At 43.2% G+C, this 17,669-nt stretch overlaps 1 protein-coding gene and 1 pseudogene across 1 annotated transcript in view; one reads left to right on the top strand and one right to left on the bottom strand.

Moving 5' to 3' along the window:
* SHQ1 (SHQ1, H/ACA ribonucleoprotein assembly factor) overlaps positions 1-9,953 on the top strand; it is an 87,010-nt gene extending 77,057 nt beyond the window's left edge. Inside the window, exon 10 of the mRNA XM_067542474.1 lies at positions 8,159-9,953. Within this exon, the coding sequence (XP_067398575.1) occupies positions 8,159-8,810 (652 nt within the window). The 3' untranslated portion in view covers positions 8,811-9,953. The remainder of the gene's footprint in view (positions 1-8,158) is intronic.
* Positions 1,697-7,338, bottom strand: LOC137147892 (adenine nucleotide translocase lysine N-methyltransferase pseudogene; annotated as a pseudogene).
* Positions 9,954-17,669: the final 7,716 nt, after the last annotated feature.

Genomic DNA, 17,669 nt, shown 5'->3' with positions numbered 1-17,669 from the left:
TCATTTAGTAGCAAAATGTCGCTGAACTATGCATTCAAAGCCTGGTGTACCAATCTGGCTGCTGTGTTTATACATAAGGGTGTAAATATTCCATACAGTAATTTGGTTGGGTAACTCCCACGATTACGATGGAAGTTGCATGGTTCAATGTCCATGCATTATATAGAATATTTATTGCTAACTGATTTTTAGTCCTTTCAGGTAGTTTTGCTACTTGGGCTAAATCACTACACCAAGCGTGTTGCTACACAGGACAATCCATCACAAGGACTTAAAGGCCTGCCCCCATAGTTCACATGTTCTTTTCGTTTTTCCTGTGCAATGTTATTTCTGTTGGATGGATATTTCACTCAAAAAAGCAGATTGTGCATCATTATACTTTTATTTTGCTGCAAATTAATATCTAGGAAGAACTACAAACAAGGGATTCTGAGGCTAGATGGATGCTCCAAATTATCCATGTATTCTTTATATTTTAACTCCTATGAAGTGAGCATAGGTATGTCTTCTCCCTGTCCCTCTACAGAACTTATTGTACGCAATTATAACTCTGGATCAGTCTCCTGCCAAAAATATGATAAAAATAATCTCCATAAAACAGGCAGGTGCTTTGCCAGCAACTTTAGGGAAAGAGGCCTGGCAGCTCACTCCCCTGGACGTGGCTAGAGAGGACAAGTGTATGGGGCACCAGGTTCCAAGTGCCCTTTAACTCCCGCAGCCACATTGGCTGCAAGGGACAGAAAGAAGCTCTTGGAGCAAAGCCAGCCTCTGGGAGCAGCGTCAGGTACAGTAAGGCAGAGGGTATCTTCAGATCCCCCCTACCAGTGATATCAGCAGACTGCACCTTCACTGGAACATTGTAACATTTCTTTTCTGCCTGCTGCTTGGTGCTTTGCTTCAGGCTCCTTCTTCCCCTCTCCATTATTGCCCTCCTGCTGCTGGCCTCACTCACGCTGCTCCCCATCTCCCTCGCCATCCTTCTCTCTCTCCTCTCACCATTCTTTCCTTTTCCCATTTCATCTCTCTCCCTTCCCCTCAACGTTTCTTTTCCCCCTTCCTCTTTCTACTTCATTTACTTACTCGTGTGCTGTATCGATTTTCCCACGTTGATCTGTATTTGCCTTTTTAAAGGTAAGCAGTGTGGGGCAGGACACATATTTGGAAAGCACCTCGCTCATCAAGGCCCTGTTGTAATCTAATGATAATATTGCAGCTTGGTCTTCCAATTATTGCATCAGGTTTATGACAAGACCTGTGATGTCTCTATTCCTCAAAGCTGTACATTAAATAAAACGTTCCTATTATCAATTTAACCTGCAGTTAAATATTTTCCTATTGCAGTTGGCATCTTGACAACTAGTAATTACCAGGTGTAATGCTCTAAATACCTTGTGATATAGCAAGGGCAGGAGGCAGTAGGAGAGTGGGTTTTTTTTTGGTTTTTTTTTAAGAAATGAGTTATTTAAAACAGGACTCAAAGATTTAGCTCGTCAATATTGTGACGGTTCTTCAGGGATTGCCAGCCCAACTCCGCAGGCTTCTGGTTCTAAGGAAGCCAGAGCACCTGGGGTAAAGACAAATCATTACCCACTCCCTGGGCTTTTCAGCTGAGCAGTTCTGAGGGGTGACAAAACCTCATCCGCAGAGGCTGACACTGTGGTGTCCTGTAAAGCCCAGGCTGCACGTGAGCTACGACTCATTCTGGGCTTCCCTCTGGTTTGTTCTGTCCTGTTTGCCGTATAGTCTTGATGTCATAGGCCCAACTGCTATTTAAACCCTCTCCAACAATGGTGGTTGGCATCCAGGTGGGAAAGGGGACACGTCCAGACACCACACTGGCCTCGTCGAGCAATTCCGCGAGCAGCTTTGTGGCTAGCTGAGATAGCACACTGGGAGCTACGAACACAGACATGTTGTAGCAGTCAGACAGGTTCACCTTCCACAGATCTCGCTGTTGGTAGAAAACCTTCCCATAACACCCAGCCCTCCACGCATGATAGTTGGAGAGTCTCAACAGCCACAGGTTGAGTTCACAGCCACCAGCTGGGCTGAAGCCTCGTTTATATGCTTCTAATACAATTCTGCCATCTCCTGACCCTAAATCGACCATCTTCCCGGAGCGTGCTTTCAGCAGTGACATCGCATTCTCAACTTGCTTCGCACTTGATGATACATATAAGGGAGATATGTAAGCCCCAGAATGCTCAGGACTTTGTTCCCCGGAGATGAGCCAGTCATTAGAGGGCAATTAGGACGAGCTGAGGCCAATTAAGGCCCAGCCAGGTGCCTGATAAAAACCCTCTGCTCCAGACAGACAGGGCATGAGCTGGAGGAGTAGATGTGCTGTGCTAAGGAGCAGAGGGGGGTGCAGAGTTGTGTGGAGGAGCAGAAAGGAGTACAATGTTGCGTGGAAGAGTGGAGGAGTCCTGAGAGAGGTACTGGGCCCAGGAGGGGGAAACCTGCACCTGGCAGGACTGGGATACTCTCCCAGGCACAGGGGCCTGGGTAAGGAAGCCCAGTCCAGGCAGCAAGGAAGCTGGGCCTGTGAGGCCAGAAGGACCGAGGGCGGAAATTAGCCCAGGGGAAAAGACTAGCTGCAAGTACGGTGCTAGCAGTACATAGCTGCTACTCATAGGGTCCTTGGGCTGGGACCCGGAGGAGCGGGCGGGCCCGGATCCCTACCACCCTCCCTGGGGGGAGGGGGTAATCGGTGACACCCTGGCCCACTACAAGAGGCAGAAGCGTGAGACCCACTAGGGTGAAGCCAGCTGTCTGCCACAACCTATTGTGCATGTTTATGTAGGATCACTATTACCATATTAATAAGATATTATTACCACAAATGTGCATATTAAATGAGCATATCTTCAAGTAAAAATGAAATTTCATTATTGAAGAATTAAAATATTTGTTTCTTTAATCTTAAATACTGTTCTAAATGTCTCAGTCCCTAAACTCTGCACTATATCCTCCATTCGGTTCATGACTTTGCACTATATCCTCCATTTGGTTCATGACTTATGGTCACTTCTGTTCCCTGGGTTATTGCTTTAACCTGTGCAGTTTATCAAACTAAGCCCACAGTCTTGCTTGAGAAAGTGTCCTGTGCTGTGATTTCTGCAGTTTGACTTAGCTTTCTTCCGCTGAGGCAGGTTTCTCTTGTGTTCCCACGCTTTCTCTCCAGCTAACATGGAATGGATTCCTGAGGTTCAATTATTTTTGGTAGTAGATGACAGTTCCTAATTAACAGGCTTGTGCCAACAACTACTTAGTTCTGTTTATCTTTTAAATAGAAGAGAGAAACTGCATAACAAACCATCAGTTTTTTACTTGCCTTAATTCCTCTACAATTCAATAGTATCTTAGTAGATGGTTTGTTTTGTGATTCTTCAGCTATGCTCAGAATTTGGGGTCTTTCTATAGGATATTTTTCCTTTAAAATAATATATAAAATAAAGGAAGTATTCTTAGAGAGTTGAGACCTACTTTACAGACTTTAAATGCAGGTTGGATTTGTCTTTGTTGGCTGTGGGGTTACATTATTTCCTTTCCCTATTATCAGGGGTCTTTTTCTCTCTCTCCTCCTTTTCTTCCCCCAAAAGACATTCTTTCTATCACAAATCCAGAAACTAACTAACTAGTTGTCAGTTGTAGAAAATCTATTCACATTGTTCTGTGTATTCTGAACCTGGGATACTTCAAGTCAGGGAAAGTAATTACACAATTGCTTTAGCAAAAGGACTTTAAAGGTGAAAAATTATTTTAAAAAACATACTTTATATCTGAAAGTTTGCATGTTTTTTATGTGACAGTAGGTAAGAAAATATGCTTGTTAAAATCGTCCTTAAATACAGTAGACAATAGAGTTTTTGCACGGGAGTGCAGCAGTGGCTTAAAGTCTGAACCTGCATTGCATCCACCTTGTCCTGAACTTCTTGACTACACCTCAGAAACTGTGCCCTTGCGTTTACCTGCTGTAAACATGCAAACAGCTCCACAGAACCATGCACATAAATAGTTATAGTAAGTCAACTGCAGAGTTTAGGAGGGCAGTTCTAATTCTTGGCCTTCGGAGAGCATTTACTAATCCAGTTAGAGTACTCATAATGGCTTTATTTTACTTGATAGAATGTAGTGAGCTCCATTGTTTCATTGTTATCTCCTTTCCTTTCTAGCACATGATGCAGGTGCAGAATATGTCATCTCAGCAACTTTAGTAACATTTTCAACATAAAGGGTTAATATGGATCTTTTAGTGACAGCTATGCAATGGAAATTAGTTAAGATAATTAAATTACTATCTTAAGTAGACCAGTTCATAGGAATTAAACCAAGGCTTTGAGTATATTTTCTGCTGCAGTTTCATACCTGTGTTGTAGGAGAGCATTTATTTGTTCCGTCCTGACCTGGCCTTGTCAGACACCAACTCTCACACGTTTCCTGTGGACTTACTGGTTAGCCCGTACTTGTGTAAAGCATGGCAGGGACAAGTATTTGCTGCTTCAAAGAGATGATACCCTTTCTTAATAGCCATAGAATTACATTTTTGTTAAGTAGCATAATGCAAATGAAGGAGCCAAAAAACATATCACCATATATTCCCTTCTTGAACTCTTGGCTTTAGATACTCTGGGACGCAGATAATTACTATATATTAATGATAAAAATTATGGAGTGCTGTACGTTTACCTGAAACTTTACAAACTTACATAAAACATATTTTGTTCCTAAAGTGCTACCAGTCTTGGGAGTTCAGAAGAGGGAGGGTATGGAGAAGAGGGAGGTGGGATTGTTTGACTAAACAGTTTTAAGGGAGTGATTTGAATAGGCTGTGGAGGAGGTGCATTTTGGCAGAGAAGAACTTGGATGATAGAAGCCAGAAAGTGAAGAATGGGAAGAGGAGAGGCAGTACAAAGAGTATTGGGAAGAAGAGCTTGAAGAAATGACAGAAGAGAAATATGGGGATAAGATTATATAGGGCCTTGAACGGGACAACAGCTGTCTTGAATTTTATGCAGTAAGAGAAAGGAAGGAGGGGCTGTTGTGGCTGGAGTTGAAGATCAGTCAGCAGAGAGGAAAAACATGCCTTCTTTTAGCATCAGTCATGGTTTACAATGAAACAAAAAGGCAGCCTGTTTGAAAGTGATAAAGAGAACTTTTTGCACGATGATGAGTCTGTGCAACTCATTGCCACAGAATATCATTGAGGCCAAGAGTTTAGTAACATCTGAAAAAGGATTGCATTTTTATATGGTTACCAAGAATATGTAGAGTTTAAAAAAGAAAAAGAAAAAAGAATGGAGTTTCAAAAGGGATATAAAATCTCATTCCTCAGGGCATAAACCAACTTCTCAACACTGGGATCAGCCTACTTGCAGGGGTTTTTGTACCTTCTGGTGGAGCAAGTGGACTAGTCACTGGCAAGAACAGGATAGATGGCCCCTTGATCTGATCCACTCTGGCAGTGCCTGTGATCATGTGTAACTTGGTACTTTTGAGGAAAATTCAAGTTGCTGAAGATGATTTGGGGGAAATATTATGACTGAACAGCACTGTGATTATTTAGTGAAATAAATTCTTGTATTAAATAGTTGATGAAAAAATTGGATAACATTTGTATCAGGCATTACACAGAGAAGTGTATGGCTTAATTGTTAGCGTCTGTAAGTGCTTTTAATTTTTTAAACTTTAAAGGCTTTTGAGTGATTTTGATTATTCTCCATAAACATAAATTTCTGAGTTCTTTGGATTGAATGGAGAAAGTTAACAAATAATCCATTTCAATCCAAGATTTGTTTTTAAATGCTACGCTCTCTCCGTAAGAATGTGTAAGAAGCTGCATTAAATTCCCCTGGCCCCCACCTTTTAAATAAAATTCCTTTAGGAGAAAAAAAATTGCACAGTCTATGTTATACTGAGTAATTATCCCCCCTGGGAAGCAGAATATAAAGATCTTTAAAATCATTCAACTGAGAGAACAAGCGCTTTAACGTTTGCCTCGCAGGAGTTATGTATTACATTATCAGCTGCTTGCTCCAGTGTCAGTGTGTCATGCCTTGCAGGTTAGCAGGTTTTGGCAGAGGAAATGAAACCCAGTCAGTTACTGCAGGATTTATAGTAGACCTGCTGTTGCAGGAAGTGGTGAAAAGTTGATTGATAGTCTGAGGCAAAACTCTACAGAAAGAAACAGGATGTATGTTTGCTATTTATACCTGGTTTTCTTTTTTCCCACATTTCAAGACATTCTCTTGCTTTTTGTTCTCTCTTTTTATAAATTTATGGCATGATTTTCAGGTAAAGCATGTGCTGAATTTCAAATGCTTGAAGAAATTTTTATGGCTACAGCTGTACTTAAACGAGCTTGCTAAGCCTGAAAGTTGACCTACCGCGTCTGTTGCCCCCTATTGTAGGCCTTACCGATAAGGGTCTAGCGGTTTTTTTGTTTAGTTAATTCTTAGGTATAATACTAAATAAATTTAAAAGAAATTTACAACTGATTTATTCTGTAACAGGGACGTGCTGTTGTGATAGGAGAGAGAATACATATATGAAATAGTACCCATAATAAGTTACATGGTGGTAGCATGTTTTTCTTTTAAACTTTACATGGCAGGAAAGGTAACTTTTTTGGAAAACTTACAGTGTGAGATAATTGTCGGCTGATCAGTTCTTATATCTAAATTTTTGGCATTGTTGCTTTTTTAGAAAGTAAAGTGTATTATTTTTGGCTTAATAAGAATTTATTTACTAAGTGTGTGGCTCAAAATAGACTGAATAGGCAAATATTTTCCCAAAGATTATATTTTTAACCTACCATTAAAAAAACAACAACCTAATCTAAACCTTAACACTCTAGGATTTCATATTGGTTAGCCTTGTTTTTTTTAATGCAACAGATTTTCATACTCCTAACACAACTATTTATTTGGCATTTAGCAGCAATTCAGCTGAGGGAAGGTGTAGAGCTCATTAAAGATGAGAAGGAAAGATTTGACTTGAAGTGATTTTTAAGAAATTGGAGAGGGGAGGGGAAGGAGGAGGGATTAGAGGAATGATGGTGGAAGGGAAATTGACAGTACGGATTTGAAATGATTTGTATACAGGACTGAATGAGTCTGGGGTGAATAATGGTTAGAGTAAAGTGGTGAGACTTACACAGAGGAGTTACACATTTGTAACAGAGATGTAGGAGATTTCCCTTAGTCCTGATTTATCTGTCCCCTGATTGCTTTTTTTTTTTTTTTTTTTTTTTTTTTGTATTTTGCAAATTTCCCATTTTCTATGCATTTAAATGGATTAAATTTAATACAATTACTTTGTCTTCACAAATTACGTCATTCAGTTGAATAAAAACAAATCCAGTACCACTTTCCCAGGTTTGTTAACATTGCTGTTTTGGAGGTGCTTATTTATTAGGGTAGGTAGGCTAATCAACAGTAATTTGTGTCCATTAGTATAAGAATGAGATGGTAATAAGAGGTTGGTAAATATGTAATATAATTGTGAAGGCATCAGATAACTAAGGGGCATTAAAGGGAAAATACAGAGTTTAAAAATATTGCAAGTATCACAATGAGAAGAATCTGACCAAATATATTCTGTAAATATACTGTATTTTGGGTAATACTGAGAGAAGATTTCCTGTTTCTCAGGAACTATGCAGATTTGGGGATGACAAAGCCAGCTGACTTCGTCCGCTCTGGATTCATGCCTTATCAAGCTGCTTCAAACCAGCTAGTGACAGCCCCTTGGCTAGCCAAACACTACAGTTTTACAACATGCAAAATAAATAGTATCTCTGCAGAGACTTCTTGTTGAAACATCATCATATTTGCGGTCGGTGTTTCTCATTACACTGCATCTCCAAAGCTAGTAAAGAAAGGTGTTCTTTCTTCTGAAAAATTCACTGTACCTTTGCTGAGGTGACGATGTACATAGCTGTTTTTCTAGCCTTGTGGGAGTGAATACATTCAAGTGAATAAGAGATTATTTTGAGCTTTGTTTCCCATACCTTTTCTGTTACCATTCTGTAACTTGAAAAAGAAAGTTGTTTACAAACAAAATGAATAACAAAAATGTTTAACTCCTTGCTCCTTCTTATCAAATGGGAAATATTTTGTTTCTAGAGTTTAACAATGTGTTTTGTTCTTTTTTTAAGGTCAAAAAAGTTGGCAGCACTTGCTGAATCCTTACAGAAAGCCAAACTTACTAAGGCTCATTTAGGGTTTGAACTAGAAGAGCTGGAATCAGCTGCACTTGTCGTACAAGAGGAAGAAAGTGAGTTAAAAGCTGTCGGCGCAGTTTCCAAGCAACAGCTGCCTTCCTCTGCATTGGAGATGAGTGACTCTGAAGAATCAAGCAGTACTTCATCATCTGAGACAGAAAGCTCTGATTCAGATGAACAAGAGTCCTCAACCAGTGAAGATGGGAAAATAAATTCTCTACAAGGCGCACTCCAAGAGGAGAGGATGGCCCCACTTATTGACTGCAATGGATTAGGGCGAGACACAGACACTCTGACGTTAGATGTTAGTAATGAAAAATCAAAGGCTTCTTTACAATCTACATCTGTTCCTGGAAAACTGATAGAGGAATTAGGAAAGCAAATGCAGACTGCAATTAGGCTTTCAGAACAGCCTGAAGAATTGGCTGCTGCAAGCTGCACAGCTTTTCAAGAGAAAGGAGCAAATTATGCAGTTGAAACCCAAAGTTCTTCAGAGGATCCAAGTGGAAAAGGAAATTTCTTGGAGGTATCCCCAAAGAAAGAGCTACTGCTGTTTCTTCACAGCACAAATGAAGATGAAGACTAAACAAGCGTGTTAGGAAAAACTCTGGCCCTTTAGGTATCACAGCTCATTGCTATAATGAGATATTGTTCCTACAGCTAATATGTGCAAAAGGGATGTGATATTTTTCCTTTTTTTTTTTTCCACCTTGTTGACCGTTTTTAAACACAAAGACTGCTTTGAAGGGAATCAACCAGACTTTCTCAAACCCGCATAATTAGATATATTTTGTACATCAGTGATTCATCAGAAAGTAAAATTTTGATCCCCAAATGCAGGAATCTATAACTTCAGTAAATACTTTCAGGAACGGTTTTCATTAAGGTTAGTAGTGGAATGAAGAGAGAGAATCAAATATAACTGAAAATAGTTGTACCATCAGTTAACTGTCTTCAACTGATTATATCTACTTGATAAATACCCCCATCTGTTTGTGACTTTTTTAAAACGACATTGTACTACATTCTTGGATTTCAAATATTTTATTAATTTCTCTACTTTAAAAAGAATGACAAATGTCACTATAAAAATCCAAGCAACACTGGCAGTATTTGTTTGTAGATCCAAATAAATGTTCCCCATTTTTTGTTAGTACAAAATAAAGGGAGTTTCTTTATTGGGAGAGCCAAGCAATGCTATGTATAAGCTTATATTCGTACAGTCCTGATATAAATTATGTTCTTTACCGCATTCAGCGTTTATGTTTATTTTAGTGTACCATCTGTTTTTTAAAAATATTTCTAGGTGTAGATGTAGTCTCCCTTTCAAAAATGAAAAAAATCTTGTTTCATGTTACTATTCCAGGGATGTTGCTAACCCCACTGAGGTGGAGAGATAATGTGGTCTGGTGATTTGAGCACAGGAATGAAAACCAGGAACTCATAATTTTTAGTCCCAGCTCTGCCACCGATTCACAGTGTGTCTTTGAAAAAGTCACTTAACCTCCCTATGCCAGGTTTTCTCCAATCAGTAAAATATGAATAATACTTGCCTATCTTGTGGGGGGTGTTGTGAGAATTAATTAATGTGCTTGTGGTAATAGTGAAGAGTCCTAATGTTTTACAAAGGAAACGCCATATTTCAAGACAAGTATGATTTACCCACAAAAAGTTGCTTCAGGATGAAAGGTGGCTTGACAGGTCTCCTGTTTTCACATGTGTGTGTTTGTGTGTTACTAATATTAAAATAATCCAATTTGGGGGGAATGAAAAAACAAATCTGAATTTGGCAGAGTCTCTGGTAGTCTGTCATTGGTAAGTGACAGTTCTTGAAAAGGGATGGTTATTGCATAGCGGATGGTGCTGTGCTATCACTGGAATAGGATAACAGATCGGTGATGAGGAACACACGGATTTATGTGCTCCCATGGGAACTGCGGATCTCCAGCACATCTCAAATTCATTCTTCCTACAACTACTTCTCAACCTTCATTTACAATTACAAAAGCATGCAGAAAGTCATCATTTAAAAAGCATTACATTCTTCCCCTTGTTGCAGTAGTCCCAGTCTAAATGGTCAAAAGTCAGCAGCTCGCTTTGTGCCAACACACGCTCCTGTTTCACCTCTGTTAGTAGGAACTGCAGCCCTCACCCCACGAATACTGAATTTATAATCCTGGGTGCCTGTGTGTCTCTTAACCACTACTTGTTTTCTCCTCTTCCCACCAGGGTGGAACCTTCCTCATCTTACATATCAGTGAGCATTTCTTCCTCTCCCTATTAACAATCAAATCCAAACTACAGCTGCATATAAGCAAGATGTTTTCAAGAATGACAGCAAGAAAACAGGTAGAAATAAAGGGTGAGCGGTGAAACTTGCTAGGAGCAAACTGCAGAAAGCTGAACTATTATGAGTTAGGAAACGCAGGTCGCAAAAGTTAAAGGGTATGTGTCAGAGTCCACGTCAGCTGCTTTCATTTTTGTTTTCTCTCTCCCCCATTTTGTGGCACACTGCCAAGGAGAGCTTGTTTGCCTGTTCCCCAAACAGGTTTGTTTCACTCTCAGAACTGGCTACCTCTTTTTATAGTGAAATAAATCTCTTTGTTTGTTCCGAAGAATTTAACCCTCTTGGTGTCTAAGGCCATTACACCAATCTGCCTTTATCCAGGCACATTAGAGCTTGATCTTTTCCCACTACTCCTCAGGGAATCTTTCTGGAATGAAATACCTGCAGTGTCTCCTCAAAGTGACAGGGTAGCTAATTCTTTATGGGTAGAAAAAAGTAACTCTCTGGGACACTTTGGAATTTCATCCAGACCAGTAAGGGGCTGTGTCACTGCCTTTCCTGTAACTTCTGTGCAGTGCAGTGCAGCTTTGGCTCAGAGCCCTGATACCAGCAGCATGTTTGCAGCTCAGTGACCTCACCCTGGCTTCCCCCAGCCTGGTTACTCCTTGCAGGGTGACACTAACAGCCCATCCATTCCCAGCTCTCCACAAAACCTCCTCTGAGTGCTCAGCCCCTCTCACTATAGCACTCCCAAAACCTTATCAAAGTCACTGCTCCTTTAAAGAGAGAGCACACCGCTCCAGCCTGTTAGTCTGGCTGAGGATTTTACATGTTAGTTTGAAACAGGACTGAGGTGGTTGTGAAGTAAAACAAGATTATTAAATTGATTACCAAGGGACAGATATTTAAGTGATACCCAGCAGAAGAAATTGGGATAGAAGTGGTTACAAAAAAAAGTAAAACATATGCTTCTAAGACTGAAGCATAATTTAGCATGCTAGAGTCTCTTGTTCAGAGTAGCTTTCTCACCACAGTTGTTCTTCCAGCATAGCTGGCAAGTCCTTAAGCCAGGATCCAATGCAGAGCCTCAGGTGAAGGCTTTCTCTGAGTATAGCCTCAAAGTTTCTTTGTTTTCCAAATCAGGAAGCCCTCCAGGGGACTCCACTTGCTGTGTCACACAAGGAGCTGACACCACATTGATTTTTGCAGTCACTTCCTCCCACCTCCATGATAGTTAAGGAGCCATCTCCCCCACTGGCTAATTTGATGGTTTTGTTTACCTTTTATCTAAACGTGCTTCCATGGTCTCACCTGGGCTCTATTTACACTGGAGCCACATTTCTTTGTCCTGGTGTGGGGGTGCTTTAAGCCCTCTCTGCCAAACACATGGTAAGAACCTATTTCCAGCCCGTATTTATAATTTTTCATATATCACCTGTACATTCATTACCCAATAACGTTAATGACCAGCACGTTACCAGTTCATATATGATACCTTATGTGACCCCTTTTAGATAAAAATGTTGACAGCAGGGACTTGGGTGCCCTGAGCTGGTCAAGCCAGCTGACACTGCTACATACCAGGGAGTCCGTTGTTCTCTGGCACTGGGATGCTCTAAGGGTCACACTTTCGTATTAAGATGTCGTCACACTCCCCTTCAAGGTCCTGCATCGCTCTGCTCTGTCTACATCTTGTAAAACCCAGCACCTCCATGTCTCACCTGCTGGTCTGCCAAATTATCATGCTTCCATACTCCTTTCATCCACTCATGCCCCTAGGCTTTTCCCTCCCACACCTTGCATTCCCACTCCACCGCAAAATTCTTCCTCTAAATGCTCTCCCTTCAATCCATTGCTGACATGCACTCTTGCCTCCTGGCCAAACTTGCTCTGAGAGATACGGAGCTATTGTGTGGTAGTGTTAGGAATACTGAGATGTAACTATGTTGTGAACACTGGGGGTTACCAGATCAGGGCGAAGTTATTGTACATTGAGTTATTACAATTTCCAGTGTGACTTGATCTAATTTATATTGGGAGTAGTGGAATGTCCATTATATACCTCTATTGCTCAAATTCCATGGGGGTCTCTGCATGAAGGCAATAGAATGGCTTCCCAGATAGGACCAAGCATATACTGGAAAGACAATGGGGCAAGCTGTTAGCTTCAAGGCTCCTATCTCCCATGAGTCGCAAACCTGTTTGCCAGAGCTGGGAGTCACCAGATCCAAGAGCAATAAACATTTAAAAAGGGAGTTGATTCCTGCAAAGGGGAGTGAGTTGCCAGGGCTGTCCAAGGCATTGTCAGTGAGCTCTAATAGACTGACAGAGACAGAGGGTCTGCAGAAGAGTCTACAGGAAATTAGTCTGTCCAGATATCCCATGTGGAAGATGGTTAACCACCTGGTAAGCTGGAGATGCGTACAGTCTGCTTTATTGTCTTTAAGATACGTTTTCTCTGAAAGGTTTGTCTTCTAAATAAATAATACTTTGCTTTATTGAGGCTGTCTGGTCGCTGATTACCACTGTCATTGTCCTGAATTGCAGAGACTGGCATGAGTCAGACCAGCTGAGTAAACCATGGTTGATACACAGGAGACTGCAACCCGGGGCCCAGTCTGAGAGTGGGAGAATCACCTGATTTCACCCCAAGAGAGAGGGGATGGCTAGAGGGGTTACACTCAGAGAGACTGAGGGGTCAGAGGTGCAATTCGCCTGGTGACTAACATATAGTTCTCCCAAGCCACTCCATGCTAACTAATATAATTAATGATTTGGAGTATTTCAACTTTATGGTTCAGATTCTCCCCCGTGTGTTGTGCTGCTGGTGCAAAGCTGCCCTAAAGCCCAGTAGCCAACCATGGGAAGATCACACCAGTGCAGGAGAATCCTAAGAAGGCATAGAGTCAGCGTGGTGACTTCTACACAACTTCTGTCTCCTGACTGCAGCCGCAGGGGCCTGGCTGAAGCAGGTCCCAATCCCCAGCTGCCAGTAGCCATTTAGGATTATTTGCCGCCATAACAATTTTAGAGCATTTGTATAATTTGCATAGGCCCCTGGAGCCCCAAGGGGGGATCACCTGTTATCCCAGTGATAAGGGGCCCTTCACTTCCCTACTGCTGCTTCCTCTGCCACGGAAACCTGGTGGTCATTTGGGTTTGGTGCCCTTGGAGATGCAGAACCCCACTCTTGTTGCTCCAGGGGAAGGCCCCACTGGGTCTGACCCACAGCCTTCAGCTCCTGGCACAATCGTTACAACTCGTGCCATTTCAGAAGGCAGTCACCACTAATAGCCCATGTTTCCAGAGGTTGATGTGGGGGTGACAGACCCAGTCTGCCAGCATTCTTGCTCAAGGCCCAGGGAGGGCTCACTCCTGCTTTGCTATTGCTTAGAGCACTGCTTTCTGCTGAGGCGACATAGGGGATCTGCAGGCCAAATTATGCTTTTAGTGATAATTGTGCCAGCCCCACTGCCCTCTAGCTGAGGATTATTGTTGATGCTGTCTAGAGGGAATACAGTCCAGCGCGCTAAGTCTTGGCTGTGCTGGCTCTGCAGGGCTAAAGAAGAGTGGGAAAATTTGGGTTTGTCCCTAAAGTCAGTAGATATGTTTCTGAATGAACAGGGAGACCACCTGCCCTACAGAGCGTGGCCTCTTTTTACCTGATCGTTTTTAAGAGAAGAACTGCACTGTAGCGTTAACGATAGTGGGTGAAATCCTGGTCGCATTGAAGCCAATGGGAGTTTTTCCACTGACTTAAATGGAGCCAATATTTCATCCTGTGTGTTGCCCCCCCCATAACTCCCAACTAAAAAGGGTGCCTGAAACGATTCAAATTAAATAGCTGATTTTTTTAATTGTTGGGTTGGTTTATTTTCCTTTAACTTGCCAGCCAGTTTTCCTGAAAGTCTATATAGACGTCATCCCCTATCAAATGAGGGAAGCATTGATTAGACTTGATTTACTACAGTAAATGATAAATGTGGCAAAGAAATTGATTCACACCCCTGGAGTGAGTGGGGCACATAGCTCTCCACCATAGACACCGCTAAATATTGTCAAAGCTTGAACTGGTTGTCTCAAGGCTGGGGAAACCAAACAGGGAAACACATGTCAAACAGATAAATGGCTTTGCTGTTCGGAGCTCTCCGTGGAGGCCATTTGTTTCCAAGATAAGGAAGAATGCCCTCCAAAGCAGTGAAAAGATAAGCCGGAAGAGCAGAATGAATGGGGAATTGCTTGGGGCTCGTTTGGACACCAGTACACTTGAAGTGAATGCTTTGCCCCTCCAGGGAAAAGTTGCTAATGTGGATCTGCATTTGTTTTTCTTAAAATATTATGATGTGCTGTACTGACACTTAGTCATATTACAGCATGGCATCATCTGTAGCATGCTAGCAAATGGGATCTGTTGGCTTACAACGTGAATAACTCTGATTTTTCTTGTGCCTTTCCTGGCTGCATTTGTCTCTATTACAGTAGCACGTGAGTTGCAGCATATATGTGTGTGTGTGTTTGTGTGTGTGTGAGGGTTGGTTCTTTTGTATTAAAGTAATAAAACTGAAATGGAAATATCATGGTACCTAAAAAGAATGCTATTTTAATTTGGTGGGGGGGAGGGCAGGGACAGAACCTTTAGCATTGGATATGTTTGGAAACCTGGCTTGCATCACAAAAAAGATGAGCTTGGTAATGTTAGTCTGTTTGTTACTAGACAGACAAGGTGGGTGAGGTAATATCTTTTATTGGACTAACTTCTGTTGGAAGAGAGAGAGAGAGAGAAGCTTTTGAGCTTACGCAAAGTTCTCCTTCAGGTCTGGGAAATGTCTTATTAAACAATTGTCATATTGCAAAGCCACAGCACAGTTCAGCACTATTGATGGTCTGTTTGGAAGAAGCCTAGGACACGAACAGGAGCATTATATTTTAGTGAAGATACACTGGCAGAGCTCCATGAGGAAGCTGGTACGCCTATCCATCGGGCCGTCATTTTCCTGAAGGCAAAGTTTCCTTGTTTAAATATATTTTAAGGGAAATTGGAGAGTTAGTGAGTGGTTATAAGGAAAGAGAGGAGGATGCTTTCCTGATTAAGGCACTGTCGTGGGACTCAGAAATTCACTGTTCAATCTTGGGTCTGCTACTGACTTTCAGTGTGACCTTAGGCAAGTCACTTAGGGTCAATTCTCTGGCTGTTTTGCACTTAGGGTGACCAGATGTCCCAATGTTACAGGGACAGCCCCAATATTTGGGCCTTTGTCATATAGGTGCCTATTACCTCCCACCCCTTGTCCCAATTTTTCACACTTGCTATCTGGTCACCCTATTTGCACTGCCTATGCGGCCTTAAAATAGCCCGTGGAGATGCCCCCTTACAAAGAACCCCCTGCTTATAGAAATCTGGCAGCAGCATCTCTGCTTCCTCCTTTGCCAGCTGCCCCATCCACTCCTGGCTATTGGGGGAGCGAAGGCACATTCCGGAAGTGGGACACGGGCAGTCTGGGGAGGGAAGTGGTGGGGCATGGGAGCACGCAGCTCTGCTGTGACTAATCCTCCACCGGTTCCTGAGGGACCTTCTGCCAGTGGCATAAATTAGGGCTGTCCCTGTGCCCTCGTAACATGCACCGGGGCCAGACAGCCCTGAATCAGATTGCTGCAATTGGCTCTTTCTAGCTGCTCCTCTCCCATTTGTCTGTCTCAGCCCAGCATGGACCCTTAATCTCTCTGTGCCTCAGTTCCTCAATCTGAAAAATGAAGCTGAGAAGATTTCCACCTTTTCCTGGCTTGTCTATTTAATCTAAGCTCTTTGTAGCAGCCCGTCTGTTACTCGGCGGATGGACTGTACCCAGCACAGTGAGGCCCCAGTTTCAGGTGGGGACCTCTGTACCGCTACTGTAATACAATAATAGATAAAACTCACCTGGCCACCAAGGCTCCTTGCTTCTTTTCCTGGCTCTGCTATTGACGCTCTCTGAATATGGACCAGAGTTCTAGATTCAAATTTTCAGAACTTTTCCCTAAAGTTTTTGTGCCCCAGTTTTTGGGCATCCAACTTTGGAGGCATTTAGGGTGGAATTGTCAGAAAGAGCTGAGAACTGCGGCGCCAGTTAATCTCTGCTGGAATGGCAGGGATTCAGCACTCCTGAAAATTAGACCGAAGTGACTTAATTTGGGCGCTGTAAACGTCCCCGGGCGTGGGCGGGGCTGGTGGCACTCCCTCGCCGTCAATCTCCGAGGGAGGCCAACCTCCCGGCTACAGGCACCAAAAAACGCCAGCATTAAAAAATAAATAAGTAAGGGAATGCTCCTGAAATTTTGGCCGTCGGTTTCTGTGTGTGTGTGTTTCTGCCCTTCTGTAGCTGGGAGGCGTGGCCTCTCTTCAAGATTGACACTGAAGAAGGGCCATCCACCCCCTGGCAGGTGGACGCCAGAAGTCCACGCCCACCAGACTGGAAGCAGAGGAGTGGGACAAGAACCGAAAGTATAAGAGGCGGGCCTGGCACCAACCTCAGTTGAGCAGGAGACGCTGAGGGAAACAGATGCCTCCCGCTGGCTCCTGTGTCCACCAAAGATGCCTGTCACTCCAGCGATGACCTCGAGCTACTAGAATCGCCGGAGACACCTGACACTGAGGAACTGCTGAGCCTACCACTAGCTGACAAGGCGGAGGATGACCCTGGGACTCAGGTACGCCTCAGGATGGGGTAGGAAGTAGCTCAGGGACAGCCGGCCACTGTCTGGTTGTGCTCGTGCTGGAGCACCAGTCGGCGTGTTTCGGCGGGAGCCCCGCCGACCCAGTGGTAAACACTGCACCACTGTTAGGGCCCTGGGCTGGGATGCAGAGTAGTCGGGTGGGCCTGCATCCCCATAATGTGCCATGCCACCCCTGGTGTAGCAGACACCCCCACTGGACCAGGAGCCCTGTATCCCTGCTCATCCTCCGTGCTAGGGACTATAGACTATTGGCCTGCCCTTCCCCGCCCTGCCTGAGGGCTGAGGACTATAGATTGCTTGTTCAGCCCCCCCCTCCCCCCCCCCCCCCGCCTGAGGCCAGGGCCTATAGGCTGTTTTTTTGCCCCCCTTCACCCGCCTGCCTGAGGGTTGGGGCTCATGACTGTGGGACTGCCATATTAGGTCAGGGAGTCCCCAGAACTGCTAACT

This window comes from Emydura macquarii, unplaced genomic scaffold (assembly GCF_026122565.2).
Source record: "Emydura macquarii macquarii isolate MOO-44397 ecotype Brisbane River unplaced genomic scaffold, CSIRO-AGI_Emac_v2 contig_71, whole genome shotgun sequence".
Lineage (NCBI taxonomy): Eukaryota > Metazoa > Chordata > Testudines > Chelidae > Emydura > Emydura macquarii.
The sequence above is the reverse complement of the archived record's forward strand: the minus strand, read 5'-3'. Positions and strand labels throughout refer to the sequence as shown.